We start from the raw sequence: 21,345 nt of genomic DNA, 5'->3' as shown, positions 1-21,345 counted from the left end.
CAATCTATCTATCTGTTTATGCAAGCTCTCCGAGATGTCCGTCATGGAGAGGAGATGGAGAAATCACAGCCGCAGGGAAAGTCAAACCTTCTTCTTTTTTTTTTTGGATCACCCAGAGAAACCTGCGTTTGTGATGTGACATACACCATAGATGTGTCTAACTATACAATGATAAAGGTGCATTGAAGCGGTATTAAACCCAAACGCAAACATTGAATATATTGTGGCTTACCAGTTCTTGGGTGTGGTGGCTGCATTCGTTTTCTTTTTTAGTCTTTCTTTCTTCTATTTTCATATGGTGATCTGGCTAGTAAATCTGTTGCTTTTCAACAGACCAAGTTCTCCAGCAGAATATATCAGTAACTCGGATGAGACAAACCATTTATCACTGAGAGGTCCTTTCCACAAAAAGGAAAAAAAAAACTGCTGTAGCTGTAAAGTGTGAGCTGGAAGCTTCAATTTGTTAGTGTGTTCTGTCCCCCCTCCCCCCTAACCCAAAGCTGCTGTCCAAAGGTGCCCCCTGTGCTCCTTCATCCAGAGCGGGGGGCACTCTAATACAGGAGTGTGTTACCAGTGGCTGCTGGTGCTACATTTATTTTTATTTTTTTGGGGGACAGTCATTTGGGTCAGTCAAACCCTCCACCCCACCCCCACATTCGCTCGGTCGGTCAAAATCCCCCCCCGTCGATCGGCAAACCCTGCACTTACTCCATCTAGGTCGCGGGCCTGAGACTTCCTCCTCGGCGGCCGATGCGGTCGCTTCTCCTCTCGGCCAATTGGGCCTCAGATCCCGCTTCCTGATTGGCCAGGAAGAGTATCAGGAAGTCAATAGCGAAATTTTCTTCGCTATTATCACACAACTGGGTGGGCTCGGGGCGCAGTGTTCTGCGCCCCGTGCCCACCCTTTTTTGAAGCCAATTAAAAGCCTCTGGCTCTAATCGTGTGCTTAAAGAAAAAAAAAAACCCCATTGGAATTCATGCGTCCGGCGCCCTGCATGTAGATTAGGGGACCAAAAATGTATTTTGTGTGATAGACCAACACAAAGTGGCACATAATTGTGAAGTGGAAGGAAAATGATAAATGGTTTTCAAACAGTTTTACAAATAAATATCTGAAAAGTGTGGGGGGTACATTTGTATGGCGCCCCCCTGAGTCAATACTTTGTAGAACCCCCTTTCTCTGCAATTACAGCTGCAAGTCTTTTTGGGGATGTCTCTACCAGCTTTGCACATCTAGAGAGGGACATTTCTGCCCATTCTTCTTTGCAAAGTATCTCAAGCTCTGTCAGATTAGATGGAGAGCGTCTGTGAACAGCAATTTTCAAGTCTTGCCACAGATTCTCAATTGGATTTTGGTCTGGACTGTGACTGGGCCATTCTAACACATCAATATGCTTTGATCTAAACCATTCCATTGTAGCTCTGGCTGTATGTTTCGGGTCGTTGTCCTGCTGGAAGGTGAACCTCCGCCCCAGTCTCAAGTCTTTTGCAGATTCTAACAGGTTTTCTTCTAAGATTGTCCTGTATTTGGCTCCATCCATCTTCCCATCAACTCTGACCAGCTTCCCTGTCCCTGCTGAAGAAAGTCATCCCCACAACATGACGTTGCCACCACCATGTTTCGCGGTGGGGATGGTGTGTTCAGGGTGATGTGCAGTGTTAGTTTTCCGCCACACATAGCGTTTTGCTTTTAGACTAAAAAGTTCAATTTTGGTCTCATCTGACCAGAGCACCTTCTTCCACATGTTTGCTGTGTCCCCCCACATGGCTTCTCGCAAACTACAAACAGGACTTCTTATGTCTTTCTTCTTGCCACTCTTCCATAAAGGTCAGATTTGTGGAGAACACGACTAATAGTTGTCCTGTGGACAGATTCTCCCACCTGAGCTGTGGATCTCTGCAGCTCCTCCAGAGTTACCATGGGCCTCTTGGCTCTTCTCTGATGAATGTTCTCCTTGCCCGGCCGGTCAGTTTAGGTGGACGGCCATGTCTTGGTAGGTTTGCGGTTGTCCATACTCTTTCCAGTTTCGGATGATGGATTGAACAGAGCTCCGTGAGATGTTCAAAGCTTGGGAGATTTTTTTTATAACCTAACCCTGCTTTATACTTCTCCACAACTTTATCCCTGACCTGTCTGGTGTGTTCCTTGGCCTTCATGATGCTGTTTGTTCACTAAGTTTCTCTCTTTTCTGGAGCTCCTCTCTTTAATGTCATTTCAAAAGTCATTCAGTTAGGATTTCCATCTATGAAAACCCTGCATGGGAACAGTAGGAACATTCATGTGACTGGGAAGAAGAGTCCTGTAGGAGGACTGTCCTTTGTAAAGAGCGATAGCTGTGAGCTATGAGTAATCCCAAATGTCATCAGCGATGAGTAGGAGCCCTTTAACCTGCTGATCCCACCATCAGGGTGATGCCAGTGTGCTGACCCTGGTAGTGCGGAACTCTCAGAGGGGACACTCAGTGTGGTCACCCTCCATGGTGGGTTCTCGTGTAGCTATTATAAATCGGGAATGTCTCCAGGACCTCTCAGAAGGTCTCTCTCCCCTCTGGAGGTCTCTCTCCCCTCTGGAGGTCTCTCTCCCCTCTGTACCCTTCAGTTACAGTGACGTACCCCCCCCCCCCCACCCTTCCCAGCAGCTGCACTCAGGATAGGACATCTCCTTCACTATTTTTGTGTGCCTGCGGTCTATTTATACTTTAATTCTATTGATCTCGGTGTGGCACAGAACACAGAGGAGGGGAAATGAGCTCCTCTCCCTCATCCTACACTCCTTTATTTATTATTTACATGAAGCCCATCTAATGGATTTGGTACCTTTCCAAGCTGCTTTGGTTAAAGCAAAGTTCTTGTTCGCTTATTCCTGAAGAACCACAAGAACCAGCATGCTGTTGTTGCACTAAGGACCGTAAACAAAACCCTGTCGCCACAGACCATTCATTTCAACAGCACTGATCGCATAAGATTATGTTTTGCACTTTATTAACCTATAAGGTCACATTGCATGGTGATCTGCAGTGTTCTTTTCAGAGGCAGTTTAGAGGTTTAAAGACTCGCACTGCCGTCCCTTTTAGCCCGAAATAGGTCCATAATGCCAAAAATTGCACTGCTGGCCCTTTTTTTTTCCCAATGGGGATTTTGAATTAAACTATCAGGAGTTCAGGAGCACGCTGTGTACAGAGTGCAGGGTTCAGGAGCACGCTGTGTACAGAGTGCAGGGTTCAGGAGTATGCTGTGTACAGAGTGCAGGGTTCTGGAGTATGCTGTGTACAGAGTGCAGGGTTCTGGAGTATGCTGTGTACAGAGTGCAGGGTTCTGGAGTATGCAGCGTACAGAGTGCAGGGTTCTGGAGTATGCAGCGTACAGAGTGCAGGGTTCTGAAGTATGCAGCGTACAGAGTGCAGGGTTCTGAAGTATGCAGCGTACAGAGTGCAGGGTTCTGAAGTATGCAGCGTACAGAGTGCAGGGTTCTGGAGTATGCAGCGTACAGAGTGCAGGGTTCTGGAGTATGCAGCGTACAGAGTGCAGGGTTCAGGAGCACGCTGTGTACAGAGTGCAGGGTTCAGGAACACGCTGTGTACAGAGTGCAGGGTTCAGGCGCATGCTGTGTACAGAGTGCAGGGTTCAGGCGCACGCTGTGTACAGAGTGCAGGGTTCAGGCGCACGCTGTGTACAGAGTGCAGGGTTCAGGCGCACGCTGTGTACAGAGTGCAGGGTTCAGGCGCACGCTGTGTACAGAGTGCAGGGTTCAGGCGCACGCTGTGTACAGAGTGCAGGGTTCAGGCGCACGCTGTGTACAGAGTGCAGGGTTCAGGCGCACGCTGTGTACAGAGTGCAGGGTTCAGGCGCACGCTGTGTACAGAGTGCAGGGTTCAGGCGCACGCTGTGTACAGAGTGCAGGGTTCAGGCGCACGCTGTGTACAGAGTGCAGGGTTCAGGCGCACGCTGTGTACAGAGTGCAGGGTTCAGGCGCACGCTGTGTACAGAGTGCAGGGTTCAGGCGCACGCTGTGTACAGAGTGCAGGGTTCAGGCGCACGCTGTGTACAGAGTGCAGGGTTCAGGGGCACGCTGTGTACAGAGTGCAGGGTTCAGGAGCACGCTGTGTACAGAGTGCAGGGTTCAGGAGCACAGGGTTTAGGGGGGTGCTATGCACAGTGCACAACCATGCCCCCCCCCCCCCCCCAAGCTTCTTCACATCTCTCTTTCCTACCTGGCCTGGTTCTATTGTAGTACCTCCCTTTGAAGGTGACCCTACTAGCCATGTATTTGGCTGTAGCACCTCCCTGTGTAGCTGGCTCTGCCTCGCCTCGCAGGGAGATCATTCTCTGTGTTTACAAGTGACAGTGGGGAGTGGGAGAGGAGAGCGAGAGCTAGAGGTGGCAGAATGGAATTCCACCACCTTCCAGCTGCAATACTGGTTGTGAGGGCCACATGACAAATCCTCGATTTGGCCTACGGGCCTCGTGTTTGACCTATGTGGTCTATGGACACACACAGCGTGGCTCAGGTTCGATCCTGCCCAGTTCCCCTCATTGCAAGCGGCTTGCTATGGGGGGGCGCTCGGCAGGGGGGAGGAGCCAGGAGCGCCAGTTGGGGGACCCCAAAAGAAGAGGATTGGGGCTGCTCTATGCAAAACCATTACACAGAGCAGGTAAGTATGACATGTTTGTTATTAAAAAAATAAATAAAAATGACATTTACAATCACTTGAAGTGAGAATTTTTTCTCGTTGGTCTTATAGATGGAGGTTCTGAAGTTACAGCGCTATTTTTTCAGCCAGGAATGTGTTGGCATGTCCTGTTATCCTGGTCTTGCAGCTGTTGAATAAATAGAGATAGGACACAAGAAAACATTTGGGTTGTCATGCTATTGTTACAAAACAATATGCAATATCGGGGGGAAACGTACTTTTTCTCCAGATATTTTTTTTTATTTCATTTGCTCCTCTTGCACCGTTGTGTTTAAACATCTACACCAAATTCTGTACTAAACCAGAATAACTGAATACTAATATCTGCATTCCTGTAGCTGGACGTACATTTTGCCAAAGAAGTCAACCATCATATTTTCAACTACCAAATGGGCCATGTCCGTGGACATTTATAAAGTAAGGGAGTTATGGAAGGGAAGCATTTTTCAGAGGGTGCTTATTGTTTTATGCGTTGAATTTTTCTAAATGGCAGAATCGTTTTTTGGGGTTTTTTTTGGCAAATCACAAACATTGCCCAGTTTTCTGCTTGCCCTCATTTCATAAACACACCCACCCGATTAATGAAGTTCTGTGCATTATATAGTAAGTCATCTTTTTGGCCCCCCCTCGAGCTGCAGTACGTTTGTTGACTCATCGTTGTGCTGCTGACACATCCTCTCATAGCTTTGCAATGTGTACAACATGATAGTGTTGGCACCGTAAAGTCATTTGGGATGGGTGTTTTGATGCCATTAAGTTCTTCTCACCTCCACCCCTAAAGCACAGTGTGAATCAGGCAGCCCCAAGCTTCCCAGAGGGGATAAATTTATCTAAAGTCTCTGACAGTAAATCCCGGAGAGAGAGGGTGTGGTGCTGTGGCTCGCAGAGAAACAACAAATGACAGAACACTATGAAACACTGGCAGCCATACCCTGGCTCTGCTCCTTGGTGTAGTGAGGATCATTTTTGGGAAGAGAGTTCACTTTTATTAGGATAACCAAAGCCACACATAGACTTCACGGGGTAGTTGGACCTGCAGGCACAATCCAACCACTTCCAAGTAGCATACATGAACGTTCGTAATTTTTGGTTTGGCAAAACACTTCAGTTTATGCCTATGGAGAGGGGTAGGAAACATATATAGCAAGCAGTGCAGGTGCTCACTTTATCTCCACAGGTATTAGTCAAGGATTTACAACCTGTCCAATTACTTTCTTGCCCATTGACAGAGTAGATCTGGCCAGGATCTACCCTGGTTGGATTGTTAACCATAACTTATAAGATCATCTAACTTGTACAATTGTTTTCTCACCAATGCTTGTCCACCCGGATCTGTTTTAACAGCTGTCCATAGACATCATAGAGCATAGTGTTCTGACTTGGCCAGGAACTATCATGATCATACTGGCCAAAGTTGTCCAACCTGTACAGTTTCTTTATCACCAAGGCCTACCCACCCTGATCTGTCTGCAGCAGTCAATAGACATTGTATAGTGTTCTGTCCTGACCAGGATCCATCCAGATAGGAATGGTAATTGCATAGGTCAAGGTTGTCCAAGTCTCACCAAGACTTGTCCACCCTGGTCTGTCTTCAGCTGTCCAAAGACATTGTATATTGTTCTATCCTGACCAGGATCCATCCTGATTGGATTGGTAATTGCATAGGTCATGGTTGTCCAAGCTGTTCCTCCCATATAGAGTTCTGACCTGATTGGGGGTCTATTCTGATTGGATTGGTAATTGTATAGGTCAAGGTAGTCTCAGTCTTACCAAGACTTGTCTGCCCCATATAGTGTGCTGACCTGGCAATGATCTCTCTTGGTTGGATGTTTGAACATAATTGTCACGGTGGTCTAACCTGTACAGGTCCTTTCCCATCAAGGCTTGTCCACCTTGATTTGACTGCAGCTGTTTATAGACAATTAGACATCATATAGTGTTCTGTCCTGATGGGGGTCTATCCTGATTGGATTGGTAATTGTATAGGTCAAGGTAGTCCAAGTCTCACCAAGACTTGTCTGCCCCATATAGTGCTCTGACCTGGCCATGATCTCTCTTGGTTGGATGTTTGAACATAATTGTCATGGTGGTCTAACCTATACAGTTCCTTTCTCACCAAGACCTGCCCACTCTGATCTGTCTGCAGTTGTCAATTGTATAGTGTTCTGTCCTGACCAGGAACTGTCCTGATTGGATTGGTAATTGTATAGGTCAAGCTGTACAATTATTTTTTGACCAAGACTTGTCCATCCCATATAGTGTTCTGATTTGGTCCTCAATCAAGGTGGTCTAACCCAGTGATTCTCAACCTCAGTCCTCAAGTACCCCCACAGGCAATGTTTCAGGTTTTCCTTTATCACAGGTGCTTTAAATCAGAGTCAATGGCTTGGTATTTTGGACAGCTATTTTACCTAAGAAAATTTCCCAAAACATGGCCTGTTGGGGGTACCTGAGGACCGAAGTTGAGAACCACTGGTCTAACCTATATAGTTCCTTTCCCATCAAGGCTTATCCACCCTGATCTGTCTGCAGCTGTTCAAAGACCTCATACAGTATTTTGACCTGGCCGGGATCTACCTCGATCATTCCATGTCTATGGACAACTTAAAGGTATACTCCAAGTTGAAAATTAAACCGTGAGATACAGTGCACACACCCTACAAACAGTAGACTATGTCCACTTTATCTTTACAGGTATCACTCAAGGTTTTCTAGCTTGTCCAATTACTTTCTTGCTGAAAGGTATCTGACCATAGACAGGGTAGATGTGACTAGGATCTACACTGAGAGCAATCATCTGTTATCTAAATGTTGAAAATCAAACCTTGAGGAAGTATAGTGTACTACCTACTCAGGGCTTTGGTTTTCATCCAGTCTCCAGACATACCTGCAGTGCAACAGTCCATCTTTTGTTAATGACCTGGGGGTCTAAGAACCCCTGTTTCTTGAAAACTTGATGCAAAAATAGAATTGACAGTACTAGATAATTTCTCACAGCCCAAAAGAGACTATGTCCTGTGTGGAAGTTTGAATTGATTGGTGATGCAAAGAGAGGCTTCAGGACATACAGTACGGCTGGAGTGGATTACTTTGATTTTAGCACGTTTTACAATGTTTGCTGGATAGCATCAGTAATTTTATTGATTTGTCTTATTTGTTTGGAATTGGACCCATGCCATTGTTTGCTTACCTGCCTCTTCCCTTCTGCTGCCAAATAACAATTAAAAAAGTGGCATTCAAGAACTGGCCTTTCACCCATTTTCTGTAGCCTAATATTTTCTGCTTACTGACCTACCTTCCTCTGCTTTTCTTTTATCTTCTTTCTTCTCTCACTCATTCTGCACTTGTCTGGTATTCTCATTCTTTTTATCATTTTTTTTCTGCTTCCCTTTCCTATTACTTTCCTGTCCTCCTTTGCCCTTCCCCACTTCATATCCCTAATTTACTTCTCAGCTAATGGAGACATAGAAGAGTAATGGCAGAAGGAAACTAAGTGGTCCATCTAATTCAGGGTTCCTAAACTAGTGTTCCTCCAGAGGTTGCCAACGTTCCGTGAGCAATGAGCAATTGCTGCCTCTCAGACAAGTTCTCACGGACACCATTGATCTTTTTAGCTATCTGTATGGGAGTAATTATTATATCCAATGACCACAAGTGTAAGGAGCATTTCCCCCCAGTGACCATCACACTAATGTATCATGAGTTGTAGATATAGTCATTTTTAGCAGAGTTTCCCTGAGACCAGAAAATGATTTCAAGTGTTAAAAAAGTTGAGAAAGGCTGATCTAATGTATGTAGAATAACTGTTGTGATTATAAGACCTGATCTGTGGGAACTCTGCACATTTAGTTATATCAGTATGTTTTATACTTTGTATCAATTCTATTGAAAAGATTTGTGAAAGAACTGGATTTACATACAAGAAACGAGAACATTTCTGCCTCTAAATAACGAGACTGTGTTTTGTAGATAACTGGCTAATATGAACAAAAGACATTTACATTAGAATATTACAAATCATGATAGCCAGGGCCTCGAAAAAGCATTCTGTTTCATTAATGGAGGTCAAGAACATCCCGACCATGATCCTACATGATTTCCACTCTAAGTTCCTCAAAGTGTGGACTCCATGGTGGTCTTCCCACCCTGCATCTTACCAGCTTGGGTAATCCTTACCTCCCCTTGTAGATTCTCAATTTTTTCTCTATTGATAATTGTAGAAACCCAACATGGGGTTCTTACTGCTTAATCCAAAATGAGAAAAAGTTTAGGCTGACCATAAACTCCAGAGAGGTTGGGTAAGAAAGCTAATTTGGCAAGGCAAGAAAGATGATGCAACCTCTAAAATGAAGAGGAAAAAATAAGCCCCTCTTTTAGTTAGATATTGATATATTCCGACGTTTAAATGGGTTTTTTCTTGTAAACAAGTTAACATTTCCAGTGAAGTTTAATTGAACATTGAAGAAGGAAATAACTTGCACCATTGGGACCTCTCTCTATAGATAACAGCCCATCGCCGCGTGAGTCAGAGTTCTGTTTGCGGAGATAGCTGATAATTGATCACCATATGTTTGTATACCACGTTCCAAAACTCCATTATCTGTTCCATTAAAACAAGATGTTGTTGAAGTCACAAGCTAATATTGGGAGGCTAAAGTGCTTGGATCGGGGACAAGCTCCTGTGGGATTGGAGTGATGGCGTTTAAATTAAAAATGAAATTAGATTTACAGCCTGAGTTTTGTTTTGATGAAGAATTGTAATGCCTTTGTTCTGCAATAAGAATTGATATTTGAGCTGAAGCCTAGGCTCAGCGGTTTTTAGATAGGAGCCATTTTGGCTCTTGCTAGATCCTATGGATATTATAATGGATTTTAGGTAAACCAAACAGTAGACCGATAGATATTAATGTGTCCCCATATGGAGATGTGTTCGAGCATTAAAGTGATAATGATTTTTTTTTTTTTTTGCAGAAGTTGGACACACCCAAGGTCCTTTAGATGGAAGCTTGTACGCCAAAGTTAAGAAAAAAGACTCAACAAACGGGAGCACGAGCACAGTAAATGCCGCGGTCATCCCTCTATCTGCTGCCCCCAATCACATTGAACACACCTTGTCTGTGAGCAGCGACTCCGGCAATTCAACCGCTTCAACAAAAACAGACAAAACTGATGAACAAGTGGCTAATGCAGCCTCCAACCAAGGGTTGACACCTGAGGAAAAGAAAGAGCTTGAACGCCTTCTCAGTGGCTTTGGACTGGACACTGACGCACAGATGCACAACTTAAACCCGGGAACTTCAGTAACCGGAGCTATGTTGCATGTAGTCCCAGCGCAGGTTCATGTCAATGGAGATAGCCTATCCCCACCAGTGGAAAGGGAGACCGATATTTTGGATGATGACTTGCCCAATCATGATGGACATAGTGTTGGCAGCTTGGGTACACTGTCCTCCTTTGATGGTACTCCCAATGTAAGTGAGACTGGCTATCATGAGTCTTCTCCTATGAGCATGCCATTAACCAATGGGCCAACAACCCTTAACGGCATAGAGAAGCTGCAAAAACATGGCTATCTTGGTAAGGAAACAATGATCAATGGAATGTATCCGTACAACAACCAGAACATCACAAAAAGTACAACTACCCCACTGTCTCAAGATATAGGCAGTCAAATGAGGCCATCTGTATCTGCCCAGGACAGTCTGTCTTCCTACCAGGTCAGCCAGCCAACAATGTCCAATTGGGCACAACCTCAGTCTGCAATGACACAAAAGCACTTATATTATTATGACCCCAATGGGATGTACCGGTCTCAGTCCTTCACAGCTGCAGAACCGGTAAAATACGACCCCAATTCACAGTTGCCTCAAGCACCAGCTCGGAGCGTAAGCAGCAGGGAGGCGGTCCAGCGGGGTCTTAACTCCTGGCAACAGGGTGGAAGTCGCCCACCATCCCGTCAGCAGGATTCTGTAACCGAGAGTCAATTTAGCAGCCCAGGTCTGCAACCAAGCACTTTTCAGACTGTTCCCCAAAGCCACAGTATCCCTGAATTCCCCAATATGGCCTCCCAGAAGGAGATTGAGCAGTCGATTGAAGCACTTAATATGCTAATGTTGGACCTTGACCCTTCCTTTTCACAGATGCACAAGTCCCAGAGTGTCCCTGTTGCTCCAAGAGAGGACAGAATAATGCCAGTTACAGGGTCACACTCTGCTCAACCTGCTCTGGCAGCCTATAGCTACCAGTCTTTTCCTTCTTTCCCTCAGGTGGCATCTGAAAGACCAAGCAATTCGTATGCTGTCACACCAACTGGCACCCTCCCTGCCACCTCATTTAGCCAGCCTCATACGCCTATTGAGCAAAGTCCAAAAGCATATTCATCTGGAATGTATGAACCATCACGACCCATGGAGGTGGCCAGACCTCTAAATGAATACCGAGAGCCCTACTCTGGATCTTATTCTCCATATGGTTATCAAACCCAACAACCTCAATCAACCTTGGTCAGAAGTTACAGCTACGGGACGCCCACTGGCACCTCTAATATCCCACCGTTGTCTGCTTTTATGCAAAGCCCTCAGTCATCTGCTGTAACTTCCCCAGTCCTCACTCCGGTCAATGCCCAACCCCAGCAACCTATCAGAGATGCCTCGGAGGATGAGCAATATAACCTGGAAGGACTTGTTGCTCAAAGAGTTGCAGGTAAGAAACATATCTTTTGCTTTTGCACTTAGCAGAGACTAAATCCTGCCAAAAAAAAACAGAATAAAAAAATGTTTAACCAGCATGGGAACAATTAATCCTGTCTACTTAGATGACATTCTGATTTTCACCAGGTAGCCATGCTTTATAATAAATCCATTTTAATAATAAATATTCTTTTTCCCCCAGCGAAGTCATTTATATAATCAAAAGACAGAATTCTGAACTGTTACTATATTTTTTCGTGAGCATATTTGTTTTATCCAGGTGCAAATTGTTTAGGAGTTGGTTGTGTTGAAGATTGGTGGTGTTCACTGTTAGGATGACCGGTATGTTAAGCCCTACTTGTCCTTACACAAACCCTCTCCATCATTTTGTAGTAACTGGCCTCGTTTGTCATTTAAACATTGTTATGGTTACGGAGTGCCCAGGGTAAATATTTGCATGGTTGGTATACAAAAATTTGGTCATTACAGGCCGTGTTTGGAATCCATTGACCACAGACGAAGTGTGGCCAACCTCACATTCCTCCCGGCTTGTTGCTGGACTCTCTTCCTCCTGGTGGAACACATGAGTCTACAGCTCAGTAAACTACATTTTTCACACATGTTTAGGGACCCTTCAGTACATAAAGGATAGCTGGCCTTATGGTACTGGTAGACACAACACGGGACACATTTAGTGTTGGCTTTTCAGAGGGTGAAACAATCCTTAAAATAATTACTTTGTCTTTTTTATGTTTGGACAAATCTTCGTGTATTACAAAAATTTTGTTCACAATTTATTACTTTTAGTGTGCTAATGTGACTTATTAAAAGCCAACAAATACCTTTATTTAGAACAGTGGTCTCAAAACTGCAGCCTGCGGGCAGGATGTGGCCCTTTACTTGCCTTTTATCTGGTCCTTGGGTACAAGTCCATCCACTGACAACAATGATGGGCCACCATTCCATCCACTGACAACAATGATGGGCCACCATTCCATCCACTGACAACAATGATGGGCCACCATTCCATCCACTGACAGCAATAATGGGCCACTATTCCATCCACTGACAGCAATGATGGGACACTATTTCCCCAAGAGATATCAATGATGGGACACTATTCCTCCCTTGAATACCTACAATGAAGCATTATTCCTCCAACTGAAATAAAAGGATGGGAAATGTTTTCCTCCCACTGGACAAAAAGGAACCCCCTTAAAGCCTAAAGGACTTAAGGGTGCGCTATGTACAGAGTGCAGTTCCAGGGGTGCCCTATGCACAGAGTTTAGAGTTCAGGGGTGTGCTATGTACAGAATGCCGGGCTTAGCGGTGCGTTATATACAGAGTGCAAGGTTCAGGAGTGTGTTATGTACAGAGTTCAGGGATGCGCTATGTACAGAGTTCAGTATTTAAAGCTGTGCTCCGTATAGAGTGCAGGGTTCAGGAGTGTGTTATATACAGAGTGCAAGGTTCAGGAGTGTGTTATGTACAGAGTACAGTATTTAAGGCTGTGCTCCGTACAGAGTGCAGGGTTCAGGAGTGTGTTATGTACAGAGTGCAAGGTTCAGGAGTGTGTTATGTACAGAGTTCAGGGATGCGCTATGTACAGAGTGCAGTATTTAAAGCTATGCTACGTACGGAGTGCAAGGTTCAGGAGTGTGTTATGTACAGAGTTCAGGGATGCGCTATGTACAGAGTGCAGTATCAAAAGCTGTGCTCCGTACAGAGTGCAGGGTTCAGGAGTGTGTTATGTACAGAGTGCAAGGTTCAGGAGTGTGTTATGTACAGAGTTCAGGGATGCGCTATGTACAGAGTGCAGTATTAAAAGCTGTGCTCCGTACAGAGTGCAGGGTTCAGGAGTGTGTTATGTACAGAGTGCAAGGTTCAGGAGTGTGTTATGTACAGAGTTCAGGGATGCGCTATGTACAGAGTGCAGTATTAAAAGCTGTGCTCCGTACAGAGTGCAGGGTTCAGGAGTGTGTTATGTACAGAGTGCAGGGTTCAGGAGTGTGTTATGTACAGAGTTCAGGGATGCGCTATGTACAGAGTGCAGTATTAAAAGCTGTGCTCCGTACAGAGTGCAGGGTTCAGGAGTGTGTTATGTACAGAGTGGGTTTAGGGTGTGCTATGCAGAGTGTACAACTCCAACCCCACCCCCCCCCAAGCTCGTAACTCGCTCTCCTACTTGGTCTGGCTGTAGTATCTCCCCTGTAGGCGACTCTGCTTAGCCTTGCAGGGAGATCGTTCTCTCTCTCTCAGATTCTGGAGATCTGTCCCTGCGGTGCACCACCGTGAGTGTGCGTGCAAGGAAAAAACAGGGAGGGGGAGGCGTCGACCTGAGTGTAGTATTAAAATGATGACTTTAATAGGATAAGATTAAAAACACTTACAAGATGACAGATGCATGCTCGTCAAAGTAAAGTGCAGTCCTGGCATTCCACATGGCTCTGTGGGTCCCACCGCTGTTCCGGATAGCTGGAAAGGAATGAGCAGCTGGCTGGAATGGATCGGTGTTTCTCCAGGAGCGAGTGTGAGTGTGTGCAGGGATCTGTTAGATCCGAGAGCCGCTGAGAGCAAAGCTGTCCCTTGTAAATGAAGAACGCTTCTGTGTTTACACGTGACAGCAGGGAGCAGAGGGTGAGAGCCAGAGGTAGCAGGATAGAGTTCCACCACAATCTGGGTGCGAGGGCCATATGACAAGGCCTGGCTTGACATATGTGCCCTTCTAGGTCTGCAGTCTCTGGCAGTCCATTCAAGCATTACATACACCATATTACCAAAAGTATTGGGACACCTGCCTTTACACACACATAAACTTTAATGGCGTCTTAGTCCGTAGGGTTCAATATTGAGTTGGCCCACCCTTTGCAGCTATAACAGCTTCAACTCTTCTAGGAAGGCCGTCCACAAGGTTTTGGAGTGTGTCTATGGGAATGTTTGACCATTCTTCCAGAAGAGCATTTGTGAGGTCAGGCACTGATGTTGGATGAGAAGTCCTGGCTCGCAGTCTCCGCTCTAATTCATCCCAAAGGTGTTCTATCAGGTTGAGGTCAGGACTCTGTGTAAGCCAGTCAAGTTCCTCCACCCCAAACTGGCTCATCCATGTCTTTATGGACCTTGCTTTGTGCACTGGTCCAAATCATTTGGTGGAGGGGGGATTATGGTGTGGGGTTGTTTTTCAGGGGTTGGGCTTGGCCCCTTAGTTCCAGTAAAGGGAATTCTTAAGGCATCGGCATACCAAGACATTTTGGACAATTTCATGCTCCCAACTTTGTGGGAACAGTTTGGGGACGGCCCCTTCCTGTTCCAACAGGACTGCGCACCAGTGCACAAAACAAGGTCCATAAAGACATGGATGAGCAAGTTTGGGGTGGGGGAACTTGACTGGCCTGCACAGAGTCCTGACCTCAACCCGATAGAACATGAATTAAAGCCGAGACTGCGAGCCAGGCCTTTTCGTCCAACATCAGTGCCTGACCTAACAAATGCACTTCTGGAAGAATGGTCAAACATTCCCATAGACACCCTCCTAAACCTTGTGGATGGCCTTCCCAGAAGAGTTGAAGCTGTTATAACTGCAAAGGGTGGGCCAACTCAATATTGAACCCTACGGACTAAGACTGGGATGCCATTAAAATTCATGTGCGTGTAAAGGCAGGTGTCCCAATACTTTTGGCAATATAGTGTGTATGAACATTATGTGTGGCCCTTTGGTGATGGTAAAGCCCCCTTTAGCTCATAAGTTGACAACCACTGATCTAGGCGCCCCATCACAATATTGTCTCCCTCCTGTATTCCCAGTACAGTGTAGACATGATGGCCCCTGGGACTTTTTGCATGACAAGCACATACAGCAGGGGACAAAAACGGCGGTGGCAGCGACCGATTTAGGTTCTGTACACCAATGGTGTCCTTACTGTACGAGTCCCGTCCTCCAGCATGTGTGGAATCCGGTGGGTCAGCAGCAGTTTTTAGTCTCTACAGAGCGAGGGGGCTGCATATTTTTCCCTCTGGATTTAGCCGTAGCCGCGTGCTTTTTGTGCGAGGAAGGTGAACGGATATATATATGTCCACCAAAAATGAAACTCCGAAATCGGATAGGGCGGTGTCCGTTACAGGACGGCAAATATAAACCGACTAATACGGTCCTTAGATTTATGTGGAAAGGACAAATAAACACAGAAATACAAGATGTTCTTTCAGGAAAGAGCCACCAATGCCCTTTATAAAGATGTGGGTAGAACTTTGTTTGAGTCTTTTGAAAATCGATTGAAATTTGCAGTGAAGTGAATTCAGTCCTTTTGTGTTCTCACTTTAGGGTTCAGATGGTTTAAAGCAGAACCCCGGCCAAAAATAACAAGATAAGAATAGAATTCATTATTTTTCAAAGAGTCCATTATTATTATTATTATTGTTAACCCAAAAGCAAACATTTATTTTTATACGTATATTTTTCACTTTTTTTTTATCAGATAAGAATGAAAAGTTCACTTTTTATTTATTTATTTTTTTAATTTTAACCCAAAGGCAAACATTCATTATTTACTTGAACTCCCGTACTTTTTACCCCCCCTTAATGACCAGGTAATTTTTTTAGGCGATGCGACACTGTTACTTTAACTGAAAATTGCGCGGTCATGCAACGCTGTACATAAAGGAAATTTATGTCTTTTCTTCCCCACAAATAAAGCTTTTTTTCTGGTGGTATTTAATCACCTCTGCCTTTTATTTATTTTTTGTGCTATAAACCAAAAAAAAAAAAAAAAAAGACGATTTTGAAAAAAAAAAAAAAAAAAACCTATATTTTTTTACTTTCCCTTTTTTTTTTTTTTTTTTTTTTTATCAGACAGTTTTTAATGCTATTATTATTTTTTTTGTATTTAAACACCTCTTCCCTTTTTTTTTTTTTTTTTTTTGGCGCTAGAAACAATATATATATATATATCACTTTTTTTTTTTTAATCAGATAAGAATGAAGAGTTCATTATTTTTTTTACATTTTCAACCCAAAGGCAAACATTTGTTATCCACTTGAACTCCAGAAGTTTTACCCCCCTTTATGACAGGCCATTTTTTTGCCATATGACACTGCATTATTTTAACTGGCAATTGCGCCGTCATGCAACGTTGTACATAAATGTCAATTATGTCTCCCCCCCACAAATATAGCTTTCTTTTTGTGGTATTTAATCACCTCTGTGTTTTTTATTTCTTATGCTACAATCTAAAAAAAAGACTGACAATTTTGAAAAAGAAAAATACTATATTTTTTACTTTCTTGCTTTTTTTTGTTTTCTTTTTTAATCAGATAATTTTCATTGAACTTTTTTTGGTATTTGATCGCCTCTGCATTTTTTATTTTTTGTTGCGCTATAAACAAAAAAGACTGATGATTTTGAAAAAAAAAAAAAAAATAAATAAATAAATATATATATATATATATATATATATATATATATATATATATATATATATATATATATATATATTTTCACTTTTTTTCTTATCTGTCATGCAACATTGTACATAGATTACATTTATGTCTCCCACCCCCCACACAAATATAGCTTTCTTTTGGTGATATTTAATAACCTCTGTGTTTTTTATTTTTTGCGCTATAATCAAAAAAAAAAAGACTGACGATTTTGAAAAAGAAAAGTATTATATTTTTTACTTTCTTGTTTTTTTTTTTGGCGATATGGCACTGCGTTATTCTAACTGACAATTGCGCTGTCATGCAATGTTGTACCTAAATGGCATTTATGTCTCCCCCCCCCCCCCCCCCCCACAAATATAGCTTTCTTTTTGTGGTATTTAATCAACCATGTGTTTTTTATTTTTTACGCTATTATCAAAAAAAAAAGACTGACGATTTTTTGAAAAAAACCTATATATTTTTACTTTGTTTTTTTTTTTTTTAAATCAGATTATTTTTATTGAACATTTTTTTTTCCAAATTACGACGAGACTAAAATGCACAAAACATTGCCACTAGTCATTAAAAAAAAAAAAAAAAAATTGAAATTACTTTCTACTATAAAACATCCAATAAAATGTAAAAAAAAAAAAAAAATCTAATTTCTTTATAAATTAAGGCCAATATGTATTCTGCTACATGTTTTTGGTTAAAAAAATCCCAATAGGCGTATATTGATTGGTTTGTGTAAAAGTTATAGTGTCTACAAACTATGGGATATATACTGGAATTTTTATTGTTTTTTTGTGTTTTGTTTTTTTATACTAGTAATGGTGGAGATCAGCGACTTTTATAGCGGGACTGCGATATTGCGGCGGACAAATCTTACACTGACACTTTTGACATTTTTTTGGCGCCCCCTAGGCAGAAATGCAGAATCGCCTGTATATATAGGTGATTCTGCACAGAACGGTGATCAAATACCACCAAAACTCTATTTGTGGAGAAAAAAGGACATCAATTTTATTTATGTACAGCGTCGCACGACCGCGCAATTGTCAGTTAAAGCGACGCGGTGCCGTATCGCCAAAAAATGGCCTGGTCACGGGGAGGGGGGTGGGGGGGTTAAATCTTCCGGAGCTGAAGTGGTTAAAATACAAAAAAAAAAAAAAATGGATGGAGTTACACCCTATGGCGGACTGTAGTTGGAGCCATTTTACAAATTCCAGATCGTACATCGAGTAATTTAATGTATGACTAATTAGTTTGGTCACCAGATGTTTTTAGAACTCTGAAGTCACTTCCACCCACCGAATTATAAATTACCGATAAACTTTTCAACAGCAATGACAGCATTAAAGCCAAAATAAAACTCTGAGCACCGCAAACTGAAAACTCTATTTAAATAATTTTTGTTATCCAAAGCAAACTCCCCCATGATCCATCCATCCATCCATCCATCTCTCCGTGCTTTATTTTGTTGAGAAATCACTTTGAAACCCCCCCCCCCCCCCACTAGCATTTCTAGTTGCAGCCATCTTGAGTAAGGGCAGATGATTTATGTAGCATTTACTTCCTGGAATCCATCTCCCCTTAGCTCAGGCATGCGGACAGGAGGTTGCGCTTTGCTGGGAAAGCCCCTCCTCCCATGGAGACTCCCGGGATGTATGAAATTAACCAGGAAGCAAGTAAAGAAATGTAAAAAAACAAACAAACAAAAAGTTGAAAACAAGTAAATATAATCTACCTTCCTATCTGTTTAGCAATGTTAGCAGCATAAGGATTAAAAATAGTAGAAATGAGTTTTTAGCTTTCCCCGCAGTTCAGGTTTCAGTCCGGCCACAACCAGCTTTATTGCTCTTCCAGCATCATCAGAACGACATAATCGGTACTTCCAGCATTAAATAACATAAGCAGCTTGTCCACAGCAATAAAAAAAACTAAAATAAATCCTAGTCAGTCAGTCGGCCGGTCTGGCTCACACGCCAAAAATTCTAGCAGGGAAAAGGGACCACATGCCCAAAAAAAAAAAAAGGTAACAGCAGTTCTTGCCAAAGCTGCCATCACACAATGCCTCTCTGTGGAGCAACGTGCTCTCTTACTGTCTCGTCAAGGTTTACAAGACAAGAAGTCTATTGTGAGGTGAAGGAACTGATGTTGGATGAGAAGGCCTGGGGCACAGTCTCCGCTCTAATTCATCCCAAAGGTGTTCTATCGGGTTGAGGTCAGGACTCTGTGCAGGCCAGTCAAGTTCCTCCACCCCCAAACTCGCTCATCCGCACTACATTGCCAAAAGTATTGGGCCACCCCTCCAAATCATTTGATGGCGGGGGGATTATGGTGGGGGGCTGTCTTTCAGGGGTTGGGCTTGGCCCCTTAGTTCCAGTGAAGGGAACTCTTAAGGCGTCAGCATACCAAGAGATTTTTGGACAATTTCATACTCCCAACTTTGTGGGAACAGTTTGGGGATGGCCCCTTCCTGTTCCAACATGACTGCACACCAGTGCACAAAGCAAGGTCCATAAAGACATGGATGAGCGAGTTTGGGGTGGAGGAACTTGACTGGCCTGCACAGAGTCCTGACCTCAACTCCATAGAACACCTATGGGATGAATGAGAGTGGAGACTACAAGCCAGGCCTTCTCGTCCACATCAGTGCCTGACCTCACAAATGCTCTTCTGGAAGAATGATCAAACATTCCCATAGACACACTCCTAAACCTTGTGAACGGCCTTCCCAGAAGAGTTGAAGCTGTTATAGCTGCAAAGGGTGGGCCCACTCAATATTGAACCCTACAGACTAAGACTGGGATGCCATTAAAGTTCATGTGCGTGTAAAGGCAGGCATCCCAATACTTTTGGCAATATAGTGTATGTAATCGGGGATCTAGCAAAATAAGCCATACAGCACTTTCTTTAACTTTGTCTCAAAAATCCTCCAAGAGCTACCGGATATTGATATAAGAAACATTAAAGAGGACGTTAAAATGGACCAGGCATTCAAATCAATGTACCAGGAAGCTCTGCTGGCATTCCAGCGTATGTTCCACCACACCAGAATGGACGTGACCGGAAGTCCCGTCCTACACGTTTCGTCATTTAGATGTGACGTCCTCAGGAGCAGGAAATCATAGCTGCCAACTTATTGTAATTGCAAATTTTCTCTTGTTTTTATGCTTCCAATAAATGGTATTTCACTATGGGAGGCTTCCTCTTTCCTCTTTAATGTCTCTTATACCAATATCTGGTGGCTCTGGGAGGAGGGAGAAGCAGCACCTGAAGTAAATATGGACTTCCACTGTTCAAACTTTTTAACAAAATGGGTTTATTACAGTTTTGGTGTTTTAGGATTCATAGACATGGACTTTGTTTAAAGTGTATCTATAGCCAAAGAGTTTTTTTTTTCGTTTTGGATGGAGTAGTGAGGGGGTCAGAACCCTTCTCAGGGTTTTATTGTCTTGTGTCCCCATTGGAGAAATTCTCTTCTCTTACCTGTCTTGGTGATAATTGCCATTGGGATGGGAAATACAGAATTTTACCATTCTCACTAGAAAAGGTCTTCCTATGGGGACACCTGTTCTGGTGACAACTGTCTCTTTATATCAGAGAGAATTCCTCTCACTTGACTTTCAGAATGCTCTCATGCAATCCTGGGGATTGGGCCCAGACCTAGGGGGGTGCTGGGTGGGCTGTAACCCCCCCCCCCCCCCCCTCCGATTAAAGTTGTTCCCCCGGGTCATTAAGGGTGTATGCACTAATCCATGGGGCACTCTGATGGGACAGTTGATTTAAGGGGGCACTCTGATGGGACAGTTGATGCAAGGGGGCACTCTATTGTGGGCAGTTGATTTAAGGGGGCACTCTGATGGAGACATTTGATGTAAGGGGACACTCTATTGTGAGTTGTTGATCTGAGGGGGCACTCCAATGTGGATAATGGGTGTAAGGGGGCACTCTGAGGGAGACATTTGATCTAAAAGGGGCACTCTGATGGAGACGTTTGATGTAAGGGGGCACGTTATTGTGGGTAGTTGATCTAAGGGGGTACTTTGAGGGAGATATTTCATGTAAGGGGGCACTCTGAGGGAGACATTTGATGTAAGGGGGCACGTAATTGTGGATAGTTGATCTAAGGGGGCACTCCGATGTGGATAATGGGTGTATGGGGGCACTCTGAAGGAAACATTTGATCTAAGGGGGCACTCTGATGGACACATTTGATGTAAGGAGGCACTCTATTGTGGGTAGTTGATGTAAGGGGGCACGTAATTGTGGATAGTTGATCTAAGGGGGCACTCCGATGTGGATAATGGGTGTATGGGGGCACTCTGAAGGAAACATTTGATGTAAGGAGGCACTCTATTGTGGGTAGTTGATGTAAGGGGACAGTCCAGTGTTCATAATAGGTGTAAGGGGGCACTCTGAGGGAGACATTTGATGTAAGGGGGCACTCTATTGTGGGTAGTTGATATAAGGGGGCACTCTATTGTGAGTAGTTGATCTAAAGGGGCACTCCAATGTGGATAATGGGTGTATGGGGGCACTCTGA

At 43.8% G+C, this 21,345-nt stretch overlaps 1 protein-coding gene across 12 annotated transcripts in view; it reads left to right on the top strand.

The window, feature by feature from the left end:
• The window catches only part of TNS1 (tensin 1), a 673,270-nt gene that overhangs the window by 558,786 nt on the left and 93,139 nt on the right, over nt 1–21,345 (top strand). For all 12 annotated transcript variants that reach the window (XR_012245040.1, XM_073634389.1, XM_073634393.1 and 9 more), the window contains one exon: nt 9,663–11,393. Coding sequence is in view for 11 of the 12 variants with exons in the window: in XM_073634389.1 (XP_073490490.1) it covers nt 9,663–11,393 (1,731 nt within the window). In the remaining variant the exon portion in view is untranslated. The remainder of the gene's footprint in view (nt 1–9,662; nt 11,394–21,345) is intronic.

The sequence above is a fragment of the Aquarana catesbeiana genome, linkage group LG06, assembly GCF_042186555.1.
Source record: "Aquarana catesbeiana isolate 2022-GZ linkage group LG06, ASM4218655v1, whole genome shotgun sequence".
In the NCBI taxonomy this organism is placed as follows: domain Eukaryota; kingdom Metazoa; phylum Chordata; class Amphibia; order Anura; family Ranidae; genus Aquarana; species Aquarana catesbeiana.
Note: the sequence above shows the minus strand (reverse complement) of the source record. Positions and strands in the feature narration are given on the sequence as shown.